Here is a 27,841-nt window from a genome sequence, read left to right on the forward strand (position 1 = left end):
CAATATCCAGGACATTTTTGCAGAGGACCTCCTGCTGTATAATACAAGCGACAAAAATCATCTCTTAGAATCATAGAAGAGACTGGAAGAAATGGAAGAGACCTCAGGAGGTCATCTAGTCCAATCCCCTGCTCAAACCAGGACCAACACCAACTAAATCATCCCAGCCAGGGCTTTGTCAAGCCTGACCTTAAAAAACTCTAAGGATGGAGATTCCACCACCTCCCTAGGTAACCCATTCCAGTGCTTCACCACACTCCTAGTGAAATAGTGTTTCTTAATAGCCAACCTAGACCTCCCCCACTGCAACTTGAGACCTTTGCTTCTTGTTCTGTCATCTGCCACCACTGAGAACAGCCTAGCTCCAGCCTCTTTGGGACCCCACTTCGGGTAGTTGAAGGCTGCTATCAAATCCCACCTCACTCTTCTCTTCTGCAGACTAAACAATCCCAGTTCCCTCAGCCTCTCCTCGTAAGTCATGTGCCCCAGCCCCCTAATCATTTCTGTTGCCCTCTGCTGGACTCTCTCCAATTTGTCCACATCTCTTCTGTACTTGGGGGACCAAAACTGGACACAGTACTCCAAATGTGGCCTCACCAGTGCCGAATAGAGGGGAATAATCACTTCCCTTTATCTACTGGCAATACTCCTACTAATACAGCCCAATATGCCATTAGCCTTCTTGGCAACAAGGGCACACTGCTGACTCATATCCAGCTTCTTGTCCCCTGTAACCCCCTAGGGCCTTTTCTGCAGAACTGCTGCTTAGCCAGAGGGGACAATAATTTTCATACCAAGAACAGAAATGCTTTAGAAATGCCAGCAGCAAAGGAAAGGTTGTAGATTCCTTAGGTATAGTGGCTTAAACAATTACAGTTCAAACAGAGCGATAGCAGTAAATGTTTGGGCCCCTGGGGCAGTCCAGTCGAGAGTCAGGGCTTGTCCCGCCTTGTGCTTGGGGTGCCCTGTCCCGTCCAGTCTCTATTCCAAGCAAATAGGAACTTGTAGGTTTCCAGGCCAGGCTCAGTTAGTGTCTGTCATTGGGGCCCCTCTGTGCTGGATTCCTGCCCAGCGCTGCTGCTCCCCCATAAGTCCCATATGGCTCTGTTCCGCACATATGGTTCCTGGGAACTCCACTCTGAATTCAGCTTCTCTCCAACTCCCTGCTTGCCATGCGGCTGCTGTTTCAGTTTCCCTTCCGCCACCTACTTGCCATGTGGCTGCCGCTTCCTTACCTGGCCAGGAGGAAGGGGATGTGCGGCGGGGACTGATGGGAGTTGTAGTCCCCAGCTCAGCAGATCCATCATAGGAGTTTGGCCCGAGTTTCCTTGCAATGTGCCCCTATATGTCTTATGCAGTGTGCTTTAATCTCCAGCTGTCACCCCTCGCACTGAATCACAGGCAGTAGATGCTGCACCAGGCAGTGCATCACTAGCGTCCAGTGCTGCTTTCACAGCATGGAACAGCACAGCTCTGTTCTTTAAAAATGAATGGCCAGCCCTTCTCTCTGCACGTTCTTCAGCTGCTTTTCCACCTCTGGAGAGAAGTCGTTCAAACCTAGCCTAGAAGACAAACAGAAAATACCCAGGGTTACCCTCTGGTAACTCATATCACAGATGAACAGGACTCTGCTGTTGCTCTCTCTGTTAGGTATTTATATGGCTCTAGTCTCAGTCTTAGCATATTTATCCATGCAGCACCCCTGGGGGGTGTAATCTACAGCGCATTAGCCCGCTGTGCACTGACTAGCTGTGTGAACCTTGCTACTGCATGCTGAAAGCTCCCTAGTGCATGCTGACCTACACCCATTTCAAAGCAGAGCAGGTCAAGGTGCACTAAGGAGCTCTTAGTGTGCAGTAGTAGGGTCCGCACGGACGCTTAGTGTGTGGCACCCTGGTGCACTGTAGGTATATACCCCAGCAAGCCATGCAGTCCCTGTTCTGCTAGGCAAGTCCTACGGGTAAAATTTGCAAAAGCATCCAAGTGACTTAGGATCCCAAATCCCATTTTTAAACATGGCTCAGGTGCCTAAGTCTCCATGGAAGTCAACAAAACCTTAATATCATTTAAAGTCAATTTTGGAAATGGAACTTTAGGGGCTTTTGAAGAGTTTATCCTAAGTGACTTGCCCACAGAAAGTCTGTGCCAGAGCAAGGAACTGAATGCTGGTCTCTCAAGCCAGTATCCGAACCACTGCATAATCTTTCCACTTGTTACCCAGCAACCCTGGTCTCACCTGGCGTGTCAAAGTTTGGGAACCACGCTGCCAAGTAACAAGAGCAGAGCTTTAGGCCGGAGCAGCACTGGGGAGAGATGTGAAGTGAGACTCTGAGAGGTGATTGGGTGAAACGGGAGGGGAGTGATGGAGTCCAACTGGCAGGCCAGCCGGATGACTTTGGCTGCATTCTGAATAGACCGGGGAGGGGCAGGACTGGGAAAGCACCACAGGGGTGGGTGTGGTATAAAAATCCGGAAAGCTGGGAGGGCAGAAAGCAGGAGGGTGGAATAGTCAGGAGCACGTCAGCTCAAGTCCCTGTGATCAATCTTTGTAGAGACAGAAAAGGTCCCTTCAATGCGATGTCCACACAGCCCTGTAAAGCTGCCACACTCCCCACCACAAGGCCTTCACGGGTGTTTGGCCACTGAGTCACTGGTCTCTGGCACTGAACCACCAAGACAGCTTAAAAACTCTCTAAAGCCTGATCAACAGACTCCCATCACCCCTTATCCACAGAGCTCCCTGCGTTGTTCATTACATGGTTCTGCCCATGGATGTGCAACGCCAACTCAGCTGGGCGAGGCCCACTCTGAATAGCTCCTGTCCAGACTGCTCCTCCATTTGGAAAAACAACACGCAAATGACAATCATTGTTTCTTTACATCATTATTTGGGGGGCAGGGGACTTTTGGGCCGTGACAAGTGCCGAACAGACATCACTGGGGTCTGATTCCTCAGCAGATTCCCAGAACAAGCACAGCACTGGAAGCCCTCGTGCCCCTGCCATGCGCACTGGCACCAGCCGGTGCCTCACCCCTTACCCGGCAGGACCCTTCGAGTGCTGAGAGAACCGGCTGGGCTCCGCACCCGTCTTCCTTGGTTTCTCTGCTGAGATTGCCAGCAGACCGGGGTAAGTGATGCCAGTTTGGATACTGACTATTGTGGTGTGATACTTGTTCGCTAGGGAGTGGTTAAAAGCACCAAAGTTTGTGACATGGATCATCAACCAGCCGTGGGACAGCAGTGACCTTTGGTCCCCACCAACCAGGACTGGATCCATTCCCAGTCCCCTGAGGCATCTCTCCCCAGTCAACCTCTCCATAACCAAGAATAAAGAAATTATGCAACAGGTTTGCACAGGCAAAAGGGGGTGTGCATAACGAGAGGAGAAAAGAAAACAAATTCGCTGTGTCTGCCCTGCAGGACGAGCCGGAGTTGCCGCCTTACCTGATCTCAGTGAGGCTGGGGCACGTCAGGATAAGGAGATGCACTTCTTCAGCACAGCGATCGGTGAACATATTCGCACTCAGGTTCAGATGCCGGAGGCTGGAGTTTTTGGAGAGAGCAGAGCAGAGGCTCCCGCAGGATTCATCTGACAAACCAGTTCCCTGGAGGCTGCAGCAGAACATCGGACACATACCTTAGAGAAAGGCTGCAGCACAGCATTGACAGGGCTTCCTGCACTGTCTGGCTGCCTATGTCCATCTCCCCACCATCCTCACTTTACTGGTCCATGTCACTTTGCCTCCCTCTGCCTCACTCCCTCTCTCTGATAATCTCACCACATATGCAGAATCACACAGGTTTAACAAATCTAAAACTGGCACGGGGGCTGCATCCATATTAGCAGGGACTCTTCACCATGCTAATTCCTAATCAGCAATCCACTAGATGCATAGAATCTCAGACCAGAAGGGACCATTAAGATCATCTGATTTGACCTCCTGCACAACATAGCCCAGGGGTTTTCAAACTTTTTTTCTGGGGACGCAGTTGAAGAAAATTGTTGATGCCCGTGACCCAACGGAGCTGGGGATGAGGGGTTTGGGGTGTGGGAGGGGCTCAAGGCTGGGGCAGGATGTTGGGGGTCAGGGCTCTGGGCTGGGGATGCAGGCTCTGGGGTGAGGCCGGGGATGAGGGGTTTGGGGTGCAGGAAGGGCTCCAGGTTTGGGGAGGCTCAGAGCTAGGGCAGGGGGTTGGAGTGCGGGAGGGGATCAGGGCTCTGGGCTGGGGGTGCAGGCTCTAGGGTGGGGCCAAGGGTGAGGGGTTTAGGGTGCAGGAAGGGGTTCTGGGATTTGGGGGGGGCTCGGGCAGGGGTTGGGGCATGGTCTTACTTCAGGCGGCTCCCGGTCAGCGGCGCAGCAGGGGAGCTAAGGCATGCTTCCCACCTGTCCTGGCCATGCGGACCACACTGTGCCTGAAGCGGCCAGCAGCAGGTCTGGCTCCTAGGCAGAGGTGCACGTCTCTCGCCCGTTGGCACTGCCCCCCCCCCCGCAGCTCCCATTGGCCGTGCGGAGCTGGTGCTCAGGGCAGGGGCAGCACACGGAGCCCTGTGCCCCCCCACCACCACTACCTAGAAGCCAGACCTGCTGCTGGCCACTTCCGGGGCGCAGCGCGGTGTCAGGACAGGTAGGCACTAGCTTGCCTTAGCTGGGCAGCACCGTCGACGGGACTTTTAGCATCCCGGTCAGCGGTGATGACCAGAGCGACCCAGTGCCTTACATGCCATGACCCAGTACTGGGTCGCGACCCGAACTTTGCAAAATGCTGACATAGCCCATAGAACTTCCCAGAAATAATTCCTCCTAGTGCTATAGCTGACCAGTGATCTGAGCCCATAGAAACCCCTCCATTTCCACTCCCTGCTGAGCTCACACCAGCACAAGATCAGAACAGCCCCAACCGCTCTTTCCTGGAAAGCATTTTGCTTCTGGAGCCCAGGCATGATCAGGATCTTGAGATCCTTTGGGCTGGGATTTCAGAGCAGTGCTGGCTGATCAAGGCAGGGCTGGCCATTCCTGCCATGGACGAGGAGAAGGAGGAATGTTTCACCTCCCCTTCCCCTGGCCGGTTTGCTCCACAGGAGATGGGACCAGCATACCTTGTGAACCTGACAAGATTTTTTTGTACCCTTCTGAATCCTTGTGTCTGTGTCACCCTCTCTGACATGACCTGAAATGATGCTTATGCCAGGAAAGGGGTGAAGGGCTTTGACAGACAAACACAGGTGTCTAGAGGGGAAGAGCAAACACCCTGGAAACCTTTAGTGCCCTAGAGCAGAAGCGTCACTGTCAGACTGATACTTACCCTAATTTCCGAATCTTGCACTCTGGGGACTCAAACACCCTTGACAGGTAAGAAAGACCCCCTGTCCGCAGTTTATTCTTCTTGAGTTCGAGACTCAGGAGGGTCCGGTTTTCCGCGAGGGCAGATGCCAGTTCTTCACAGCACTGTTCAGTGAACGCGTTCCTCCCTAGGCTAGAGAGCAGGCAGGGAGAGAAGGAGCCAAATGAAAACCAGAAAAAGGTAAAGAGGAGAGAGAGAGAGAAACTGTCAAAGTCAGGAGGAGGAGGAGGGAGAACAAACAAGAGAACAGAACGAAGAGCTGACAAATCAGAACCGAGGTAGGAAGGAAATGAGTGAGAGAGCCCAGAGAACAATCAGCCAGCCAGGAGGGAGGAGACCCGTCAGAACCAATGGCACACAGATGGGGACAGGCCCAGAGCCAGAAGGATCTCAAGGGGGATGGGTTACAGCTGGCAGAGTGAGCGGCCAAAGGATCACTAGTGACCACAAGCACTCAGGAGGAGCTGCATTTCACAGGTCCCTAGCATGGCCGCTGCTGGGACATTGGTTCCGTGTAACTCCAAGGGAAAAGAGCCGTGTTCCAAATCACCACCACAACTTCCTGCACATCCTGGATTTTCTCTGGCCATCTCCCATCCCCCATCTATGTACTGAACAAAACAGAAAAAACAGACAACGGCCCAGGGCAAAATGGCAGAGCCCCAAGCTTATCATTATGCCTTATCTCCCATCCCCATGTACACAGGCTGCAAGCCCCATGACTCTTCAGAACATGAAATACATTTGAAAATGAGTGATACTGAATTACCTCAGAGCCTCTAGCCTACAGTTCTGGTGCTTTAGGGCCTTGCAAATATCCTTCATTGTAGGATCCTTCAGATCGTTATCCAGGAGACTGGTGAGAAATGAAAGAACAAACCATTTCAGGCTGGATACGGAGACAAATCTGCCAAGGCTGTGGGTTTGGAAAGCTGGATGCACTATGCAAATTATGCAATGGAGGATTTGCATGTTTGTTCAATCTGCATTACCTCATTTACATCAATTCCAGACCCATCAAATCCTTCCACAGCTCGCTCCTCCTCCCTCTCCAATCCATAAATCCTCCCCTGTGCCTCACAATCCCCTCTTTGAGCTTCCTCCCTGTCTCACGGCTCTCTCTGGTACCCCAACGGCATTTCCCCTATTCGCCCTGCTCCTCTCGCGGGCTGCCCTGCCCCCGCTCACACTACACTGCGCTCAGAGGGGTGACTGCAGCGCGTGCTGACGTGATCCAGCAGGCTCAGATAACAGCAGCACGGACTGTGCACACGTAGCTCACGCTGCGGCGGCTTCACCGCTGTTGTCACTCGAGCTAGATCAAAGCGAGCTCGGCTGCAGTCACACCTCTGAGCACAGTGTAGACAGACCCTCGGCGTACTCCGAAACCTGCTCTGACTCCCACCGTGCCTAGCGCCTCCTCAAGGCCCCCATCCACACCCAGTGTCCCCCTCCCTGAGCTACCTCTGCCTAAAGAAGGGCCCCAACACGCCCACAGCAACAGCCGGAGCGACACCCTACAACACACGGTGATGCCACAGTGTCGCTCTAGCCTTAGCTCTGTGGCTGCAGACAAGGTGGGGGCTGTGCTCTACGCAGGGCCTCTGGTTAGAGTCCTCCCACGGTGGGGTCTAACCATAGAGACACAGCCTAGAGTGCCTCTCCACGGCTCTGTGATGTGCCTAATTGGGAGAACGAAGCGGCTGCTCAGGACCAAGGCTCCTGGGAGCCTCCAGGCCAGCTCGTGCGGGGCTGCGTTCGGGGCTGCGCCCCTGACAGGCCCAGCCCAACGGCATTGTGCATTTCACCAGCTCCTGCCACCTGAGGATCTTAAAGTGTCCTACAGACACTGATCAGTGAAAAGTCACAGCCACCAACCCTCCACCATGCGTTACTGCAGTGTTGCTATTGTGAGAAGGGGAAAACTGAGGCTCAGAGAGGGGAAAACGACTTGCCTAGGATCACACAGTGAGTCAGCGGCAGAGCCAGGCAGAAATTTGTGCTTTAACTACAAACCCATCCTTCCTTGCACGAGCACAGCAGAGGGGGAGCTGCACCCCTTAACCTTCGCTTGCACTGCAGCTACCGTGAGGGGACTTTTCATGCCGCGGGCTCCCAGAGTGCAAGGCCTGATCCCTCCCACCCAAAGCTCCTGTGAATTCAGTGAGAGCGCTGGGCGCACAAGACAAGCAGAACTGGGTCCCATGGACACAGACTAGCACTGACATGCAACCTGCTCTGCAGTGACAGGCAGGAGCTGCAGCGCACTACACCTCAGTGAGGAAGAGGAGTTTGTCTGTCTCAGGACACCGGGGCAAAAGCAACAAGGACACTCAGAAGACTGAAGACTCCAACAGAAGAGACTGGCCCAGATTTAAGGGACAAACCTGTATACTAAGGACTGCAATACCTAGTGGGGTGAGAAAAACTGCTTAATCCAGATATTGCCCAGTATAATAGCTTCTGGCAAATGAGATGCTCAGAGCATGGTTTTGCATCCCCGCCCATCCTGGCTAATAGCTATTGATGGACCTTGCCTCCAAGCACACACATCCAGTAACACCCTGGAACTCAGTGTCTCTCTTTGCTAAGCGGGTCCCCCTGGGATTTGAATCTCTGGTGCCAAAAGGCCCAACTTGTCTTTTTCAGGAAGCTCTCATTCCCACTAAGTGATAATAACACAGTAGCTTTTCTGCCCTAAGGATGCCATGGCATGGACATGCCTTCTACCAACCCCGCAAAGAGAGAAACTTAATAAAAGCTCAAAAAATCTACAAACAAAAACCCTTCTCCAAGCAGAGTTTTGACTCTGAAAATAGAGAAGAGCTGGAGCTTCATGACGTCCAGACTAAGGACTTCACTGTTGCTATAGATTTCATGCTGAAGGTGCTCACATACTGTGATGATGGGTGCCAGTATAAAACCCTGAGATAGACGGTTCCACTTGTGGGTCTGTGGACCACCAGTGATCCATGGAGCCCTTCCTTGCAGGTCTGCAGAATTAAGTATTTGGGAAGCAAGCCTTAGGGAGGTGAGATGTTTGGTCCATGAAATGACTTTTCTCTTGCAAAATGGGCCACAAGTGACATAGACAGAGGCTGACTATAACATGGGCTTGGATCTTGTATGTTACAGAATGGTGTAATGTCCGTATCTGTAACACTCTTGGGAATCACCAACTACCTGACAGCCCTGCTGAGGCCACTGACACGTCAAGTCCCTAATATTTTAAACTTTACACATGACCTCTTTTCCTACCTCAGTTCTCTGACTTTGTGCAGCTCAGCTCTGAGTCGCTCCAGGCCCTCGTTCTGGATGAAGCAGGAATCTAGGGTTAGGCGCTGTATTTCTTCACAGCAACTCAACACATAAGCAAGGACTGTGCAATCCACCGGCATGAGGTATAACTCTGAGAAGTCCATATGGGCAGCTTTACCCACCACATCACGTACAAGTTGGCTGTTCTGGGATTCAAAAAACAAACTGAATACATTCATCAGCCTCCTCTTCCCCTCGGGCTCTTCTGGGCTTTGCAGCTCTTCATAGTTCATCTCACTGAGCCACCCAATAACCTTGCGAGTTGCCTCTGCGGAGAACTTCCCCACATATTTCTCCAGGGGCATCTTGGTTGCAGGATGGGAGAGCCCAGCCAGGAAGCGAGAGAAGATCTCATAGTCACCTTCCTTACAGGACCTGGCTTTAGCCATTGTGTCTCTGAACTTGACCTCCTTATAATCTAGGTAATGCACGAGGGCAGCAAAGAACTCCTGGATGGTGAGGTGAAGGAAGGAGTAGGTCACCTGGGAGGAGTCATCGGTTTGAGGGTTCTCCACCAAGAAGCCACTGAGGAATGGAGAAAACTCCACATTGAAATCTTGTAAATACTTCAGATCAAAGACTAGAATGTGGTTTGTGATGCCATATTCAGCCAACCATCCGACACTTATCAATGTATCTCGCATCCTCTGTGGCTCAGGCCGCTCCTGCATGTGATTGGCCATAATATGGGTGACATAGCTGACAAAGAGCTGGGTCACTGTTTTGGGTGCAGGCTGTGGTCTCCCTGCCTTGGCAGTGAAGCAGGGTTTCAGGGCCGTGCATGTGATCCAGCAGTAAGACGGGTTGTAGCACAACGTGTACAGAACCTGACTGTCCCTCACATACGCGAAGGCCTCCCTGGAGGCTCGCTCATCTCCAAAGAACATGGAAAAGTATCTTTCCCTTTCCTTGGAGAGGAAGCCCACGATACTGGCCACTCTATGGAAGACTCCATCCTCCAAACTGCTCAACTTGCTGGGGCGGCTGGTGAGCAGCACAGAACATCCCTTCAGCAGAGTCTGTTTCAGCAGGCTGGCGACAATCACAGTAACTGGCTTCACATCCCCTGGATTCCTACACAGCTCATGGGATCCACCTCTGCTTAATTTCAAATCAGTCTTGCTCTCATCCAAGCCATCGAAGATGAAAAGCAGCTTCTCAGGGTCTTCCAGGACTCTTGGGAGCTTGTCCCGGAGGTGTGGATATGTTTGACAGAGCAGAGATTCTAGGCTCTTCTTCTCAGTAATAGTGTTCAGGTCCCGGAACTTGAAGAAGAAAACAAAGGCAAATTTCTGGTAGTGCTTCCCCATTGCCCAGTCAAAGATGAACTTCTGCACCAGGGTTGTCTTGCCCACGCCGGCGACTCCGCTCACCATCACTGACAGGGGGAGACGGCGGGTTCGAAAGCACCAGCGGAAAAGCCGGTCAGGGGCAATGCGCTCCAGCTCACTCTTCATTCTCCTCTGGAGGCGATATTCATTCAGCTCCCCAGCCGCGGCCAGGGCCTCGTGCTCCTGGTGTGTCTGCTTCTTGAAGTGATGGTCTGAGACAACCTTCAGCTCCACATAGTGGCTAGAGATGGAGGGAGGCTGAGGTCCCCGTGACTTCCCTGAGCTCCTGTTTTCCTTCATCATCCATGTCAAGTCACAGAGATTATCTTTGTGCTTTTTTTGGCAAACTGGAACAAAGAAATGTGTTGAGACAGACATGGCACCCCCCAGTCATATTTCTCGCTGTCTTTCCCATTTTGGACCTCCCCCCTTACTGCCCATGACCATGTCACCTGGAGAGATACCAAGCAGAGGCCTGATAGAGACACTTTTCTTCTCATTTATATTCTAACCAGATACCAAACTGAGGCGTGTACAGATAAGTAACTGCTCTGATCTCACATCTTTGTCTTCCCTCTGCCCTCTCCTCTGCTGAGTCAGATCGTGAATACTTTCTGGTTTACCCTGGAGCTTGCACTGAGATCCAACAGGATCGCATCAGGTTTCCTGTTCCAGCTTGTGTGATTCAATTCTAGTAAACCCAGCAACTCTGATAGGTCTAATTTTGACCACAGCTGGTTCCGTGTGCCTATAAAATAAGGATCCCTGGAAGTGCAGCTGCAGGTGTAGCTGAAGGAGAGCAGAGAAGCCCCGGCATTCATGCTGAGCTGCCCAGTGGATGCCACTGCAGTTCAATACACGCAGAGCCAGTTTGAGCCCAGCTGTTCTGCGCTTGCGCAAGGGGGAAAGAGTGTAAGAAGCCTTCCTACCTCTAAACCAGCTGGACACCGGGGGGACGGATAGCTCAGTGGTTTGAGCATTGGCCTGCTAAACCCAGGGTTGTGAGTTCAATCCTTGAGGAGGCCACTTAGGGATCTGGGGCAAAAATTGGTCCTGCTAGTGAAGGCAGGGGGCTGGACTTGATGACCTTTCAAGGTCCCTTCCAGTTCTAGGAGATTGGTATATCTCCAATTATTACCTTTAATTGTAATGGCACAATTATCCTGCTTCCTCCTCCTAGCACCTTCTGGGACACATGAGACCCCTATGGGGGCTGAGGAGGAGGCAGGGCCATGGCCCTGTTCTGGGTGCCCTGGCTAGCAGAGATGGCTGGGCTCACAGTGGGGGTAAGCTGCACTCTCTACAGGGGTATTTCCTTGGACCACTGGGGAGTTGTGCCCCACTGAAGCTGACCCTGAGTCGAGAGGTTCTGTCCCAGCCCCAGTACAGATCAGTGCCTATAAGGCATGACTGAGCCCTTTATTGTCATGAACAGGGATGAAATTCCATCACGGTACCTTTCAGTTCGGCATCAAGCACGTGCCCATTTTCATTCAGGAGATTTTCCTTTAACAGATTTTGACCTAGAAAGAGAGAGAGAGAGAGAAGGCCCAGACTATGCTATTCTGTGACATAGGTTATGGTTACAAATATTCAAATATCATCACATTTCATTGTTCTGGGCTCTTAGTTTTACCTCTTTATTTAAGATCAGCAATGCCACACTGAGTTTCCCTTTTATATTTATTACAACTGAATCTTGTTTCCTCTCTGCTATGAGGTACACTGGGCTCATCTCCACATGGCTGGTCAAACCAGCTCTCACCCTTGTGCAGACACGAAGCCATCCGTGTCTGAGCTCAGGACACAGTCCTCTGTCTCCTGACCAGCTATTTGCTGTTTCCTTTTCATGTTCATCACTGCACTGTAGGAGCTGCTCTCTGCCCAGCAATCTCTCTACAGGCTCTTTATCCAGCCAAAAGAGGTTCCCTCTTCTGCACAGATCCTTCTTCCTCTCTGCTTGAGCCCAGCTCTGGTCACACTTGCTTTTCCCCAGCTCTCTGGTCACTTGTTCATAGGATTCCTGTGAATTCCCCCCCCCCCCACATAGCCCTCGGGGAGGCTAGCCCCCCCAGCCCCACCCCTTCCGCACGAGGGTCCCCCCCTAGTGGCTGGAACCCCAAGTCTCCCACCCTCCCGCACCAGCCAGCTGACCCAAGCTCCAGGCCAGTCCCAGCCGGTCCAACACGAGCAGCCCCAGCCATTCCAGCCAGCTGGCCCGAGCCCTGGGCTGGGCCCAGCCACCCCAGCTCCGGCCCGGCCTCAGCCACCTTAGCACTGGGATGGCCCCAGACGCTCAGTCCGAGGAACCCAAGCCACGCTGGCTGGCTGACCTGAGCACCAGGCCAGCCCCAGCCCCAAGCTAACCCCAGCCAGTCCAAGTCGTGCTGGCCAGCTGCCCCAGCCCCGAGCCAGCCTGGGCCATCCCCAACCGCCCCAGCTGTGCCGGCCAGAGAATGAGAAATGTGACACGCCTCCCGTCCTGAGACCCCCTGCCACCCGGCGGAAGAACGCTGAGCTTTTTATATGCGTCATGCAGGTTCCGGGGCGGCTGAGGGTTCATCAGTAATCAGTAATCTCTCTGGAGTCCAAGGAGACGACTGATGAACCCAGGAAGCTGAATAGCAAATACTGCCTCCTCAGCCACCTCAGAGCCTGCATGGCGCATAATAATAAGCAAAAACCTGCAACCCAGCATCCCGCGGTAGCTAGCTGCCTATTACACTCACGGCCGATGCCCCCCACTTCATGTGTCCCCCCATTCTGTGCGATGGGTACGTTACCATTCTGAATGATTTCCTCCAGCATCCCATGGAGATTGGGGTGAGCCCATCTGCTCTGCAGAGCAAACAGACACTCCCAAAGACCCAGCCCTGCGGCCTGGTTCATAGCCAAAATGTCATCTGCCAGCTTCTCTGCAGCACTGGCTGAGTCGTGGTTCCTCTCCCAGTCATGGTAATCCTAAACCACAGAGGGATACCAGACGAGAAAGAGTCAGAAGCTGCCTGCCACGGCAGGGTGGAACGTAGCTGCTAGAATGGAATCAGAAGAGTGACATAATGCCCCACGGCCAAGGGCCACTTCTTAAAAGTGACCAACCCAGTACCTGGCCCCTGGGTAGAAGGGCAGTGAAAGGCTCTGCCAGGGCAGAGTGGACTGGTGGCGAAGTAAAAGTGGTGGCGTTTTGTTGTTGTGGCAGAGATCTGGGTTCACGTCTGATTCCCCATTGCAATTAGTCCCCAGATCAATGCAGATTGGGGGCTGTGCTGCATTTTCATTCCCAGAAGAGGTCAGGGGCAAATATCGTTCTTAACAATGCCTTCTCCTTGCCAGCTCCAAGTGTAATTAAGAGTTATCTTTGTTCCCTGCACACCTGGATCTAGAGACGTCTGACGGGTGGATGCCGAGGGGCCTAGAACAGAGGGACAGGCTGAGCGCCCTCCAGAGTCCAAAATCTCAGTGGGGAACATTGGCACCTGCTCACCCCTGGAGGTATTTGAAAGCTGGAAAGTGCTGAACAATGCAGAGTCCCACCAGCCAGGGAACAGTCCAGAACAAGAGAGCTCAAAAAAGGCAACATGAAGTGTGTGCATGGGGTGGGGGGGGGAGTGTATGCGTGTGTGTGATTAAAATTAACAATGAATTTATAATAATGATGAACTAGGGGGCAGATTTCTGTCACTCAGCTTGGGTGCTCACTTCTACACTGTATTTACCTTTCCCACAGTTTGTGGTATCTCCCTGGACCTCATGACCAGCATTAGCCTCTTTCTGTCACCAGCAAGGGACCAGGTCTCCATGGGGAGAGCTCTAAGGTCCTAGAATGCCTGGGGCCTTTAGAATTCAGCTCCGGCAGCATTAGCCTGGCTTCCTGCTGGTCAATGAGCGGTGCCATACCTGGGCCTGCTGAGCAGTGATGACACATCTGCTGGTGAGTTCCTGCAGCACAGTGAGACTGTCGTTCTCAATGACGTAGAGCAAGTCAGGGCGGAAGTGCTCGCTCAGCCTCTTCAGCTCCCCAGATGTATAATTATCCATGTGTTTTCTGAAGGCTACAATATTATCTGTGGAGAAGACCAGCACTTAGACAGTATGGCACTTATAGCTTGGGGTGGGCTCATATCACTCACTGATAACTGGCACCCTTATCTGAGACATCACAGCTACTCCAGATGCAGCCTCTACCAGAAGGTTGCATTTTAAGGAATCGTATAGGAGCACAGGCCGTGAGGGAGTTCACAGCAACTGCAGTGCCAGCCTCTCCCTGCAGGAGGCGCTGCAGGGAATGGAGCAGGAGCAGGAGCAGGGCTGTTACAATGTCAGCACTGTTCTAGTCCCAGCCTCTCCCAGGAGGCGCTGTCAGGAATGGGGCAGGCGCTAGCTGCGGCACTGAGCTTTACTGCAGGAGCGGTGCTGCTTTGCTCATGACGAGAGGAGCCCATCGATCACACTCACCTTCGCTCACCGCAGCCCGTTGGTTGGAAGCCATTTTATTCACTCTGCTCTTGCGTCGCTGAGAAGTCTAGGGAGCGGGGAAAGTACGTCATACAGAGGCAAGGAACGACACGTCCATCTCCAGGTTAACAGCTCAGCATGAGGGAGGAGCAGCCATATCTACAGCTGGGTCATTTTGCTCTTAAATCTGGAATTTAGCCTCTGTTTTGTATGAAAATGTGTACCTGCTTCAGCTTTTCAGTCCCTAGTCTCAGAATAAAGCTTGGATTGTCTGAGGACTTCCAAGGAAATCTGTTAATTAGTTTCTGAGTTCTATTCAGGTTTTTAAAAGTTTGCAGATAAGGCCTGGTTTTCTTTCACATTAAGGCCCCTGCACATCACTCTGGCACACGTTACAGTTTGCTGCCAGAGGGATGTAAAGAGGCAGTAGGGCCTCTATAGTTGTCGCAGACTAAGAGTGTCCACATGGGAGTTATACCAGTATAACAACCGTAGTGAAATTATGCAAGTAAATTTCCCCATGTAGACAAACCCTTTGATCTCCTGATTATCTCCTACCACTTGCTTAAATGCTACAGACTGTAGAAAGTCAGAAATGGGTACAGCCAACTTTGATAGTGTGCCCTCCACCCAACACGGGAGTGGATTTTTCTAGCCCACTAACATTTGGGTTGCATTGCAGAGGAAGGACCTAGAGGGAACAGCGGCTACTTCCACAAGAATAAGATCTTCATGAAATGCCCCTGATGAATGTGGAGCTCTTGTGCCATCTTGGCGCTTTCACAAAGATCTGCTTTTTCCTGGAAGTAGCCATTGCTGTGCTGAAGAGCTTTTCTTAATCCAACAACCTGGGGAAAACTGTTGGTTCTGTTTAATCTACACAGGCTGTCCCGACACAAACACAAGGAAATGAGAAAGTTAAGACACCTAAATGGTACGTACCCTCTAGTCCTGTACCAAAATAGTGGTTGTCATGGTTACAAGGCTAGCTCAACCTCTGTCCCCTTGCTGGTCTCTCTGGGAGCACCCACCTCAGGCCTTGGGCCACTTGATTATCACAGGTTGGAATTGTGGGAGGCTTCCACTCTTAGGCCAGGACTAGGTCAGGCTACCCCAGGTGCCAGTCGTTATCACCAATCAGGTAAAATTGGACTCTGGGCACCTGTGGTTCTTCCCTTCAGGAGCCTGTGACCAGTGATAATAATCAGCAGCCTCCTCAAAGCCAAGTATTTGTATTGAGCATTGGGGACAAAGCATTAGAGAAAAGGATGTTAAAACAGACAACCTGAAGGCATGTCTACCTTACCCAAAGTACTACCATGCCATCACGGTGACTTGGCCAACAATGTTCCGCAGACACGCCCCAGTTTCCACATCTAAGTGAATTTGCAACCTGGTTCCCCCAGGCTTCTGCAGTATTGGCTAGTTTGGCACAGGCCAAGCCAGTTCTGTAGGCTCAGTAGGGGATAGAGCCAGCTCTGACCTTGCTCCCTGACAACTCTAAGTGGAAGACCACAGATGACCATCTGCTCCTTCTTGCCTGACCCCTCCCAAACAAGAACAAGCATCGCCATATTCATCACAGTGGTGCAGAGGCAGAAAAGCATCAGCCACCCCATTTTACAAATAAACTGTGGGGTTGGACAAGGTCATTTCTAGCACAGCAGGGACTAGAACCTTGGTCTCTGAGAGGGTAGATTCCAACCTCATCCACTTAGCATGAATCTGTTAGATCTATGCTGTTTAGCACAGCTGTTCTAATTGCTAGGCCATATTCCCCTCTCAGAGCAAGGCATAGCGCCTATGATTCCTGACCCCCAGTTTTGCCTGCTTTAACCATTAAATCACACTCCCATCTCAATTAAAATTAATGGTAGCTTATGTACAAGTGATCATGACTTGATCACATTTGTACTATGCAAGCAGAATGAAGTTCTGAAGTCCAGACTTTAATGCTTTAAAGGAGCCAATTTCACAAAGCTGAAAACAATTATAAGCCAAATCAGCTGGGAGGAAGAATTTAATCAGAAAAATGTGAATGATCATTGGGAATTATTTAAGAACACCTTACTAGTTGCCCCAAAACCAAAATCCCATAACTGAGGAAGAAGGATGGTCTGATTAAACAAAGATCTGGTTTAGAGGGGAAGTGAAGGCAGCTATAAAAATAAAAAAAATTATATATAACAAGTGGAAAAAAGGGGAAGTTGACAGTAATTAATATTAATCAGAAGTTAGGAATTGTAGGAAAGTGATAAGGGAAGCAAAGAGACTCAAAGAAAAATCTCTGACCAGCAGAATTAAGGACAATAGGAAGGATTTTTTTAAATATATTAGGAACAAAAAGAATCCTGACAATGGTATTGTCCATTACTGGATGAAAAAGGTAGAATTAACAATAATAATGCAGAAAAGGCAGAAGTGTTCAATAAATACCGGTATTTCTGTTCTGTACTTAGGGAAAAAACAGATGATATAATCTCATCACATAGTGATAACACTCTTTCTATTCAACTAGTATCTCTGGAGGATGTTAAACAGAGACTAAAGTTAGATATTTTTAAATCTGCAAGTCCAGATAACTTGCAGCCAAGAATTTCAAAACAGCTGGCTAAGGTCCTTGCTGGACTATTAATGTTGATTTTCAATAAGTCTTGGAGCACTGGGGAAGTTCCAGAAGACTAGAAGAAAGCTAATGTTGTGCTAATTTTTAAAAAGGGTAAATGGGATGGCCCTGGTAATTATAGGCCTGTCAGCATGACAACAATCCCCAGCAAGATAATGGAGCAGGTAATATGGGACTTGATTAATAAAGAATTTTAAAAGGCTAATGTAATCAATGCAAGTCAACATGGATTTATGGAAAGTAGATCCTGTCAAACTAACTTGACATCTTTTTTTGATGACATTATGAGTTTGGTTGATAACAGTAATAATGTTGATGCAATATACCTAACTTCTGTAAGGTGTTTGACTTGGTATCGCACAACATTTTGATTAAAAACTAGAATGATATAAAATTAACGTCACACAGTAAATGGATTAAAAGCTGGCTAACTGATAGGTCTCAAAATGTAACACTAAACAGGGGGAGGGATAGCTCAGTGGTTTGAGCATTGGCCTGCTAAACCCAGAGTTATGAGCTCAATCCTTGAGAGGGGCCATTTAGGAATCTGGGGCAAAAATCTTTCCAGGTTGGTACGTGGTCCTATTGTGAAGGCAGGGGACTGAACTCCATGACCTTCCAGGTCTATAAAATAGGTATATATCTCCATAAATTAAATTATTATTATTAGGGGATCATCAAGTCAGTGTTTCCAGTAGGATCCCACAGGGATCAGTTCTTGGCCCTACAATATTTCATATTTTTATCAATGACCTTAAAGAAACCATAAAATCATCCAGTTCTAGTGCCCACAATTCAAGTAGGATGTTGATAAATTGGAGAGGGTTCAGAGGAAAGTCACAAGAATGATTAAAGGATTCAAAAACCTGCCTTACAGTGATAGACTCAAAGACCTCAATGTATTTAGCATAACACAGAAATGTTGCATCTGAAGAAGTGGGTATTCACCCACGAAAGCTCATGCTGCAAAACGTCTGTTAGTCTATAAGGTGCCACAGGATTCTTTGCTGCTTCTACAGAACCAGACTAACACGGCTACCCCTCTGATACTTGACAGAAATGTTTATGGGAGATTGATCAGAGTCTATGGGCTTGTCTACACTACAGGACTATTTCGAATCTACTTAAGTCGAATTTGTGGATTCGACCTTAATAAGTCGAATTTGTGTATCCATACTAAATACACAAATTCGAACTTCTTAGTCCACATTCACGGGGCCAGCTTCGACTTTGGAAGCGGTGCACTGTGGGAACCTATCCCACAGTTCCCGCACTCCCCGCTGCCCATTTGAATTGTGGGATTTCCCCCCAATGCATGCTGGGGGGAAAAATGTGTCGTCATTGAACCGTCAATCCCGCCCTCCCTGTCTTCCTTGAAAGCGCCGGCGGGAAATCTGTTCGCGCCCTTCTCTGGTCGGTTACAGCGTGGACGCCACAGCACTGCGAGCATGGAGCCCGCTGCGATCATCGCTGCACTTATGGCCGTTGTCAACTCCTCGCACATTATCGTCCACCTCTTCCACAGTCAGATGCTGAGAAACCGGGCGAGGAGGCTCCGGCAGCACGGTGAGGAGAGTGGCGCAGACCTCTCACAAAGCAGGGTACGCCGGGCAGTGGAGATCATGGTGGCAATGGGTCAAGTTCATGGTGTGGAACGGCGATTCTGGGCCCGGGAAACAAGCACAGACTGGTGGGACCGCATAGTGCTGCAGGTCTGGGATGACACAGAGTGGCTGCGAAACTTCAGGATGCGTAAGGGCACTTTCCTTGAACTGTGTGACTTGCTGTCCCCTGCCCTGAAGCGCCAGGACACAAGGATGCGAGCAGCCCTGACTGTGCAGAAGCGAGTGGCCATAGCCCTCTGGAAACTTGCCACGCCAGACAGCTACCGGTCAGTAGCGAACCACTTTGGCGTGGGCAAATCTACCGTGGGGATTGCTGTCATTCAAGTAGCCCACGCAATCGTTGAGCAACTGCTCTCAAAGGTAGTGACTGTCGGAAATGTCCAGGCCATCATAGATGGCTTCGCCGCGATGGGATTCCCAAACTGCGGTGGGGCTATAGATGGGACTCACATCCCTATCCTGGCACCAGCCCACCAGGCCAGCGAGTACATTAACCGAAAGGGCTACTTTTCAATGGTGCTGCAAGCTGTGGTGGACCATAGGGGACGTTTTACCAACATCAACGTCGGGTGGGCGGGCAAGGTTCATGATGCGCGTGTGTTCAGGAACTCTGGTCTGTTTATACGCCTCCAGGCAGGCACTTTCTTCCCGGACCACAAAATAACGGTTGGGGATGTGCAGATGCCTACAGTGATCCTCGGGGACCCGGCCTACCCGCTAATGCCCTGGCTCATGAAGCCCTATACAGGCGCCTTGGACACTGAAAAGGAACTCTTCAACTACCGGCTGAGCAAGTGCAGAATGGTGGTGGAGTGTGCTTTCGGACGTCTCAAGGGGAGATGGCGGACCTTACTGACTCGCTCGGACATCAGCGAAAAGAATATCCCCGTAGTTATTGCTGCTTGCTGTGTGCTCCACAATCTCTGTGAGAGCAAGGGCGAGACCTTTTTGGCCGCTTGGGAGGTTGAGGCAAATCGCCTGGCTGCTGTTTACGATCAGCCAGACACCCGTGCTGAGAGAATATCCCAGCGGGAAGCGATATGCATCAGGGAGGCTTTGAAAGCGAGTTTCCTCGCAGAGCAGGGTAACCTGTGACTGTCCACTTGATTTTAAGAGAGCCTGATCATAAACCAAGTTTTCCCCACTTCCCAAGGACGTTTTAAAACTAAGGACATGTTTTAGTAATTAATAATAAATCTTTCGTTGACTTTGCATTTCTGTTTATTCGTTGAAACATGGAAGCATTCTGTGCTGGTTAAGGTGTGCACTGATGGGTGGGTTTGCAGGAAGGGGCGAGGGGTGCTGTCCTTGGATAGGGGTTACCATGACGGCTGTGGGTTTGGGCGTTGGAAGGGGGGAGGGGTGTGGGGGAAGGGTGAGTATCTGCCCCTGGATGAGGTCTCTTTTTGGGGCTCGTGGCACCGGGGAGGATCGTGACTACGGTCCAAATGCATGTGAAGGGAAGCCTGCCTTTACATTCGGGGATGTCAGGCACCAGGACCCTGCACAAGCATACACATCAAGGAAAGACCCGGGGCAGCATACACCACACAGACTGTCCCTGGTGCCTAGTGACTGCAGTCTGTGTGTGCCCTGCAGTTGACCCTGCAGCCAAGTCTGTAGCATGGCACTGTGGGCTATGCAGTGACATTACAATTCCCCCCCCCCCCACAGAACAACAGAAAGTCTTCTGACACCAGAAACGTGACGGAAACAGTCAGTAACACCAAACCGCTTTTAATAATGTAATACACAGTGGGGGGTTTGAACTTGGAGTTGGGACTGGTTGATGCTGTAAAGAAAGAGCTTGTACAAATTTACAGCGCGACAGTTGTCTCTAACATTATCGGTGTGCTGCGGTGCAGGGACAGTTCTCACGGCCCCTACCGCCCCTCCGTCTTGTCACTTTGGGTGAGGGGGGGACAGGACTTCTTGGCGTTGGAGGGCGGTTGCAGATGCACTGCAGGGGGGCTCTCTCCTCCTGACTGCGGTCTTGCAGAACATCTACAAGGCGCCGGAGCGTCTCCGTTTGCTCCCTCATTAGACCAAGCAGCGTTTGAGTCGCCTGCTGGTCTTCCTGCCGCCACCTATCCTCCCGTTCCAGGTGTGTGCGATGCTGCTGACACAGGCTCTCCCTCGACTGTCTCTGCTCTGCCGCCTCCGCTCTGGAGCTGGCCATCAGTTCCTGGAACATGTCGTCCCTTGTCTTTTTCTTTCGGCGTCTAATCCGAGCCAGCCTCTGCGAGGGGGATGGCGGGGCAGTCCGGGAAGGAGCCGAAGCTGTGTGATGTGAAAAAGTAGGTGATTTCCTTGAACACATACATGTTTGCCAACAGTAAACACAGTCTAGTCAGTTTCAGTTAACAAGACCAAAGAGGGAACCAAGTCTCAGGAGATCTCAGAACTAGTCCGAGATTTCGGAATACGCTCTCATTGGCGGCGCCATTGCACTGGAGAGCGCACAAGCGAGGAAAGATAGCTGCATCCCTCTTGCACAAAGTCCTGGTAAGCCTTACAGTACATACTGCTTATCAGTTACTGGTTAGCTGTGCTCTCCTGCTAAAGGCAATGTGCAAAGCAGAAAGGATAAGCCTTTAGCAGCCCCTCCCGCCAGCGCACGGGAACGATCAATGCATGCTTGTTCTCTGTGGACTCTCGCACGTGGCTGTTAGGCGAGGGTCATTGTTATGCAACCTAATTGTAAACCATTAACAATAGTAACACTACACTAATTGCCCTACTTAGATGCAGTATTTGCAGACCGAGATCACCCTGAGGCGGGTCACTCGTGCCCAGAAAGACCGCATGTTACGGGACGCACTGCACAGACCAGGACCATATGCAGCAATGCTAGTAGAGGCGATGGTTCCACTCTATATTCGGATGTCCTGGCGTGGAAGAGTCTGCTTCCACGGAGCGCCCAACAAGCGACCTCTTCCGACGAACCTCATGCGGAGGCTTTGCGAGGAACTGAATGACACCTTCGTAGAAATGTCGCTAGAGGACTATTTTTCTATCCCCATTTGTGTGGACCTTCTCTTTATATAGTTTAATATATATTATAGTTTAATATTTAGAATGTTTTAATTTGTAAATATTTAGAATTTCTTAAAGTCCATTTGTGTGGACCTTCTCTTCATATAATTTAATATATATTATAGTTTAATATTTAGAATTTTGTAAATACTGTTTCTATTTTTTCTATAACAATGTTATAAAAAATAAATGTTTATACGTGTGTTGCACTTACCGCCTGATCCTTCCCCTGATTCCGAGTCCTGGTTAACGGGCGGGGAGGGTTGGTAGGGGATCTCTGTGAGGGTGATGAAGAGATCCTGGCTGTCAGGGAAAGCGGGAGTGGGTTCCATGTCGCCTGCGCCGTCCTCTAAAGACCCTTCCTCATCTTCCCCATCGGCGAACAGGGAGGGGGAACTGTCCCGGTACACTATTCCGTCCTCGGAGTCCACCGTCACTGGTGGGGCACTGGTGGCAGACCCACCTAGAATGGCATGCAGTGCCTCGTAGAAGCGGCATGTCTGGGGCTGGGCTCCGGAGCGTCCGTTTGCCGCTCTGACTTTTTGATACCCTTGTCTTAGGTCCTTCACTTTCACGCGGCACTGCATCGCATCCCGGCTGTATCCTTTGTCTTTCATGGCTTTAGAGACCTTCTCGAAGGTCTTCGCGTTCCGCTTGTTGGAGCGCAGCTCCGAGAGCACAGACTCCTCGCCCCACACAGCGATCAGATCCTGGACTTCCCGGTCAGTCCATGCTGGGGACCTCTTTCTAGTCTGGGATTGCCCGGACTCCTCTGCTGGAGAGCTCTGCATCGTTGCAGGTGCTGCGGAGCTCGCCCCGATGTGCAACCAGAACGTCAGATTCAAACCGCCCAGACAGGAAAATGAATTCAAATTTTCGCGGGTCATTTCCTGTGTGGCTGGCCAGAGAATCCAAGCTCGGACTGCTGTCCAGAGCGTCAACAGAGTGGTGCACTGTGGGATAGCTCCCGGAGCTGCTAAGTTCGATTAGCATCCACACCAAGCCTAATTCGAGCTAGCAAGTGCGAATTTAGCGTTACTCCACCTGCCGGGGTGGAGTACCAAATTCGAACTAAAGAGCCCTCTAGTTCGAATTAAATGGCTTCCTGGTGTGGACGGTTGAGCGGTTAGTTCGAATTAACGCTGATAAATTCGAATTAAAGTCCTAGTGTAGACCAGGCCTATAAGTGTCTACATGGGGGATAAATATTTAATAACAGACTAGCAGAGTCTAGCAGAGAAAGGTCTAGCACAGGGGTTCTCAAACTTCCTTGCGCTGCAACGCCCTTCTGGCAACAAAAATTACTACATGACCCCAGGAGGGGGACCCAAGTCTGACCCCGCCTGAGCCATGCTGCACTGGGCAGGTGGGCCAAAGCCTGAGCCCCACTAGCCCAGGCAGAGGGGCCAAAGCCGAAGCCCAAGGGCTTCAGCCCCAGGCAGGGGGCCTGTAACCTGAGCCGGTCTCAGGCCTCAGCGCCAGGTGGTGGGGCTCCAGCTTCGGCCTGGGCAGCGGGTCCCAGCAAGGCTAACACTAGCCCAGGTGACCCCTAGGAACCTCTGGCTAACACAATCTGATGGCTGGAAGTTGAAGCTGGACAACTTCAGGCTGGATATAAGGTGTACATTTTTAACAGTGAGGGTAATTAACCCCTGGAACGATTTACCCAAGGTCATGGTGGATTCTCCATCACTGGCCATTTTTAAATCCAGATTGGATGTTTTTCTCAAAGCTCTAGGAGGTCTCTGGCCTGTGTCAGCCAGGAGGTCAGACTAGATGACAATGGTGCCCTCTGGCCTTGGAATCTATGACTGAGTCCCAGAGTTTTACCACTGTTGTGTAACCCTCCGGCAAACTGTGAGTTGTTTTCCCGTCTAGTGACTACTAGGATAAACACGTACTTTATGGCTCCCATCCCAAGGACTGGAGATCTCCCTGAGGGGCTGGAGCCACAGAAAGCGAGCTACAGACGGCTTGCCAAGAGAAATAGCAACTGGCCACCCAGGAAACAAGAGGCCTCCTGATCCTGATGCTCAGTGAGCATGAGGGAGAAATAGAGACTCTGAGTGGGGGCCCTCGCCAACGCTGAGAGGAAGAGGGGGGGTTCCCCAGACTGGGCTGGTGACGGTCAGAATAGTGAAACTGGCATTCAGAACTGTGGAGAACCCTCTCCGATGTATGTGAATTTAGATGGAGTGTGTTTGTGTAACGTACTGGGGGAATGTTTTGTTTTGGTAAGGAGGGAAGTCAGTGTTGCCAACTCCACATAGCAGGAAGTCACCAGACAAACCCTGAAAACAGAGGTGAAAGTAAGCCGGTCCAGTCCAGTACGGCGTACTGGCAAGAGCCCGTGCGCCATGCTGGACCGCATCGACTTCCACGGCAGGGATTGAAAGGGCTCCAGAGCCCTTTAAATCCCAGCCGCGGCTCTGGCGGCCGGGCTGGGGCCGGGATTTAAAGGGCTCAGAGCTCCCCGCAGCTGCAGGCAGCCCAGAGCATCCCGGCCGCGGCTCTGGCGGCCAGGCTGGGGCCAGGATTTAAAGGACTCCGGGCTTCCCTCAGTGGCAGGAGCTCTGGGCCCTTTAAATCCCTGCCCCAGTCCCGCAAAGCTCGGGGTTCCCCCCGGCGACTGGAGCCCCAGCCCTTTAATTTGCCCCTGAGCCCCAGAGGGCTCCCAGCCACCTCTGCAGCGGGGAGCCCCTGGTTGATTTAAAGACTCTGGGTCTCTCAGCCACAGCTCGTTCCCCAGGACCTTTAAATCTTGAGAGGCCACGCCTCTTTGGGATGAGCCCACGCCCCCCTCAGGACTCCAGCAGTACCGGTAAGTCCTGTAAGTTACTTTCACCCCTGCCTGAAAAGTCCTTAGATGTAGCTGTTTAAGCACTCAAAAGGAGTCAAAAATGTCACTGAACAAAGTTTACAGAAAATTATATCCAGAGATTGCAACAGAGAATTATATATATATACACACACACACTCACCACGCACACACATACCCAGGCGAGGAAAGTCACAAAATCATTCACAAGCATCTCAGTAGTGATAATAAAATCCATTCCATGCTTTTCTAAAGTATTCCTCCCTTCTTGTGTACTCAGGTACTGACCAGCTGCTTCAGGCCTTGGGAGAGAACACGACAAACCATCACAGCTTTGTGCATGACAAACTGGAGGACTACCAACAAAAGGTCGACACGGCAACCCGAGATCTCTTATATCGCCGAAACTAGCAGTCTGCGTGGCCTGATGGGGCTGGAGTCCCAGCACCCGGGAGAGCCTGCAATGTTCTCAAATCATTGACAAGCAGCTTGATAGTGTTATTAAAATTCATTCCATGGTCTTCTTACTACATTCTGCTGCACACCGGCAGCAACTACACCAGGACACTGTCATCATCAGGAGGGCGCCCTCTGCTCATTGGGAAGGAAACTGCAGCCCTCTGCTTATTGGGAAGGATGCTCTGTACACTGCAACCCAGGCAGGCTGGAGTTGGATAATTTCATCTGGCTCTTACCAGCCCAGATTTGAGCCAACAGGTTAGTGAAAGGGAGAGCCCAGAGCCAGCGGGAGGAGGGCATTCGCCTGGCCTGAGCTCAGCGCGGCAGGGAGCAAAGAAAGTAGATTTAAAAACAAAAATCCACTAGCCAGACCCCTTCCGCCTGCTTCCAGGGTTTCATTTCTGAAAACAGCTGAGTAGCTAACCCCAGGCCAAGCCAGGGGAAGGAGTAAAGGGGAACTGAAATCAAGCTAGCTCCACCTTTGATCCTGGAGTCAGGGCTTCGTTCCTGGAGGCACAGTGTCCCCTGCCCCATTGGGGCACGTGGCCCTGTCTCATCCCACCCCACCTTCCATCCGTGCGGCTCTCCTCGCTGGCTAACCTGCCTCCCCCAGCCAGCCTGCTGCATTAGCTGGGCTTTCCCTGCATGACAGGGTGTGCTACCTACTACGGAGCAGAGAAAAAAAAAACATTTGGGTAAAAACAAGCCCTGGCTAATGTGCTGCTCTTTCCGAAGTGCGCCTGGCTTTAGCAAAGTATTTAATTAGCCTCCATGAACTTCTTTTCCTCACCTGCAGATTATAGTGATCTTGGCCCAAGAAGCCCTGGAATTCAGTTCCTTCCGAGGACATGCTCAATTGAGACATAATGACATTGACTTGGTGTGCAGCAGAATGTAGTAAGAAGAGCATGGAATGGATTTTGTTAACACTATTGAGCTGCTTGTGAATGATTCTGTGACTATATATATTGGTGATTTATTTCTCTGAATGGCAGTGAAAGTCGCTAGATTTGCACTGGTCACTTTGACACTTATTTTCTCGCTAGAAAAACCAAAAGGGTCACTAAATGTAGTGACAAAGTAGCTAAATTGGAAACACTACAGGGCTGCGCTGCCCGCCCAATGCTTAGACCATGCCACCTGGCCGCCTGGCACTTCAGGGCTGGGGGCACTGCAGCCACCTGGCCACCCAGCACTCCGGGCCTGGCTGGCTGGTGCACCAGGGTGGAGGCACTGCTGCCACACCACCTGGCCACCCAGTGCTCCAGGGCTGGCTGCCTGGTGCACCGGGGTGGGGGCACTGCTGTCACACCACCTGGCCACCTGGAGCTGGGGCCAGGGGCAGTAGTGGGAGTGCTCTAGGCTCCTGCGGGGTAGGGGAGGCAGAAGGGGAGGGGGCCTTGGGCAGAAGGAGAGGGGCCAGGGACTAGCCTCCCCCAACGGGTAGGTCACAGGCCACCCATGACCTGAGGGGCCAGCCAGCTCCAGTTAAAAGCACCATTGCACTTGAATGAAGAGTTTGTGTGTGTGGACTGGGCTCAGATTAGGGGCAGCACTTTAGTTATAGCTCGCGTGAACTCCGCACCACAGCCAAACCCTGAGACTGAGCACAGCAGGCGGGAGATTTACTCAGTGTGCAGAGAGGAGACCCTGCCTGCATCAGCCCCCAAAGCTGCAGGGCTTATCTTTCAAGAAAGCAGCTTCATGCATTGGCACGTGAACCAGCTCAACAGGCCGCAGCCTCCGGCAGTGAAAACTGAGCTGATCACTCCCAGAGGTCATTGGATCAGATGGGCAGAAACTACAACCTTCCTGTTACGAGGCCAAAGTCAGCCCTGGTACAAGCAGGCGACTCCAGCGGGCTCCAGCTGTTGGGGCTGGATGTAGGTCTGGGCCCCTGTGGAGAACCCTCAGGAACGTCCTGGGGAACAGGCTCCTTGGCTGAGCTCTTGCCAAGATCTCAGACCCCTCGTGGAATGGAAAAGCCAAAGACACACACACACAAACACACACACACCAGGAGCTGCCCTCTGCAGAGCCTCCTCCCGCCCAGCCCCTCACTTTCATTTTCATTCTGCTTCACACCCAGAAAGCTGCAGTTTGGGGAGATTCTGCCTCTCTCCTCTGATCCCAGCGCTCCCGCTTGGGCAGGGTGGTGGGAAAAGCCCTAGGAAATCCTGTCACTTACTTTACAGGCGCAGCACCGTCTGCAGCAGATGCCCCCGGCCCTGCACCGTCTGGGTTGCTGTGTAGTGTATTAAAGTGCTCTCCGGACTCCTGTCCCCAGCAGGAAGGAAGGCCTGGCGGAGGAAAGCCCCGCCCCTATGCACACACACACACTGCACGATTTTTGAGTCATGTGGAGTCAAACAGGGCTCCTAAAGCAAGGGGGCGGCTGGCAGCCAGGCTGGAGGAGATTGGGCTCAATCACATCTTTAGGGTGAAAGGACAAAGCCAACCCACTAGGACTGGAAAGATCCATTGTGACCATGGTGGGATAGAGGGGACAGTGACACCGCCTGGACACCACAACCTGGCCATCTCACCGCAGAACGGGTACAGCAGGGGCACCAACAGGGCAAGCTGCCCCACCGCACACACGCTGCCCCAAGAGGGGTCATCCTCTTTGATCCTTTCAGGCTGCTAACGCTGCCAGCCAAGGGAGCCAGCTGCTTCCAGTCGCGGGGTGGTTTGGGTCAAGAGGGCCCACTAGGAACTGGACTGAGAACCACAAACTCATTGCACTCAGGACGACTCAGAGACCCATTGTGTGGGCATCCCTAAGAGAAGGAGAACAGGTGTCAGAGGCTGCATTTATCAAACAGCCCA

General features: G+C 51.5%; 1 protein-coding gene and 1 long non-coding RNA gene across 5 annotated transcripts in view; one reads left to right on the forward strand and one right to left on the reverse strand.

The window, feature by feature from the left end:
- LOC123352058 overlaps positions 1–25,798 on the forward strand; it is a 41,352-nt gene extending 15,554 nt beyond the window's left edge. The window contains exon 4 of the long non-coding RNA XR_006574092.1: positions 24,834–25,798. This is a non-coding gene — a long non-coding RNA (uncharacterized LOC123352058). The remainder of the gene's footprint in view (positions 1–24,833) is intronic.
- LOC123352057 (NACHT, LRR and PYD domains-containing protein 3-like) lies at positions 647–27,330 on the reverse strand. Of its 4 annotated transcripts, none has more exons than XM_044991766.1 (10): positions 27,201–27,330; positions 14,449–14,515; positions 13,891–14,057; positions 12,777–12,954; positions 11,451–11,516; positions 8,603–10,340; positions 6,114–6,200; positions 5,306–5,476; positions 3,446–3,613; positions 647–1,562 (listed from the first exon to the last, which is right to left on the reverse strand). In XM_044991766.1, exons 2-10 carry the CDS (start codon positions 14,480–14,482, stop codon positions 1,481–1,483), a joined length of 2,691 nt encoding a protein of 896 aa, XP_044847701.1. In that variant the 5' UTR covers positions 14,483–14,515; positions 27,201–27,330; the 3' UTR covers positions 647–1,480. The 4 variants fall into 4 exon arrangements, with proteins under 4 accessions (XP_044847701.1, XP_044847703.1, XP_044847704.1 ...); XM_044991768.1 differs by lacking the exon at positions 27,201–27,330 and adding an exon at positions 15,391–15,458; XM_044991769.1 differs by lacking the exon at positions 14,449–14,515 and having other exon boundaries at positions 27,201–27,309.
- Positions 27,331–27,841: the final 511 nt, after the last annotated feature.

Source organism: Mauremys mutica, chromosome 17, assembly GCF_020497125.1.
Source record: "Mauremys mutica isolate MM-2020 ecotype Southern chromosome 17, ASM2049712v1, whole genome shotgun sequence".
Lineage (NCBI taxonomy): Eukaryota > Metazoa > Chordata > Testudines > Geoemydidae > Mauremys > Mauremys mutica.

Coding starts and splice junctions, on each gene's coding strand:
- LOC123352057 (XM_044991766.1), bottom strand. CDS start 14,482: ATGGCTTCCAACCAACGGGCTGCGGTGAGCGAAG. Junction 12,955..13,890: donor TCACTGCTCAGCAGGCCCAG/GTATGGCACCGC, acceptor TCTGTGGTTTAG/GATTACCATGACTGGGAGAG. Junction 10,341..11,450: donor GCTTGATGCCGAACTGAAAG/GTACCGTGATGG, acceptor TCTTTGTTCCAG/TTTGCCAAAAAAAGCACAAA.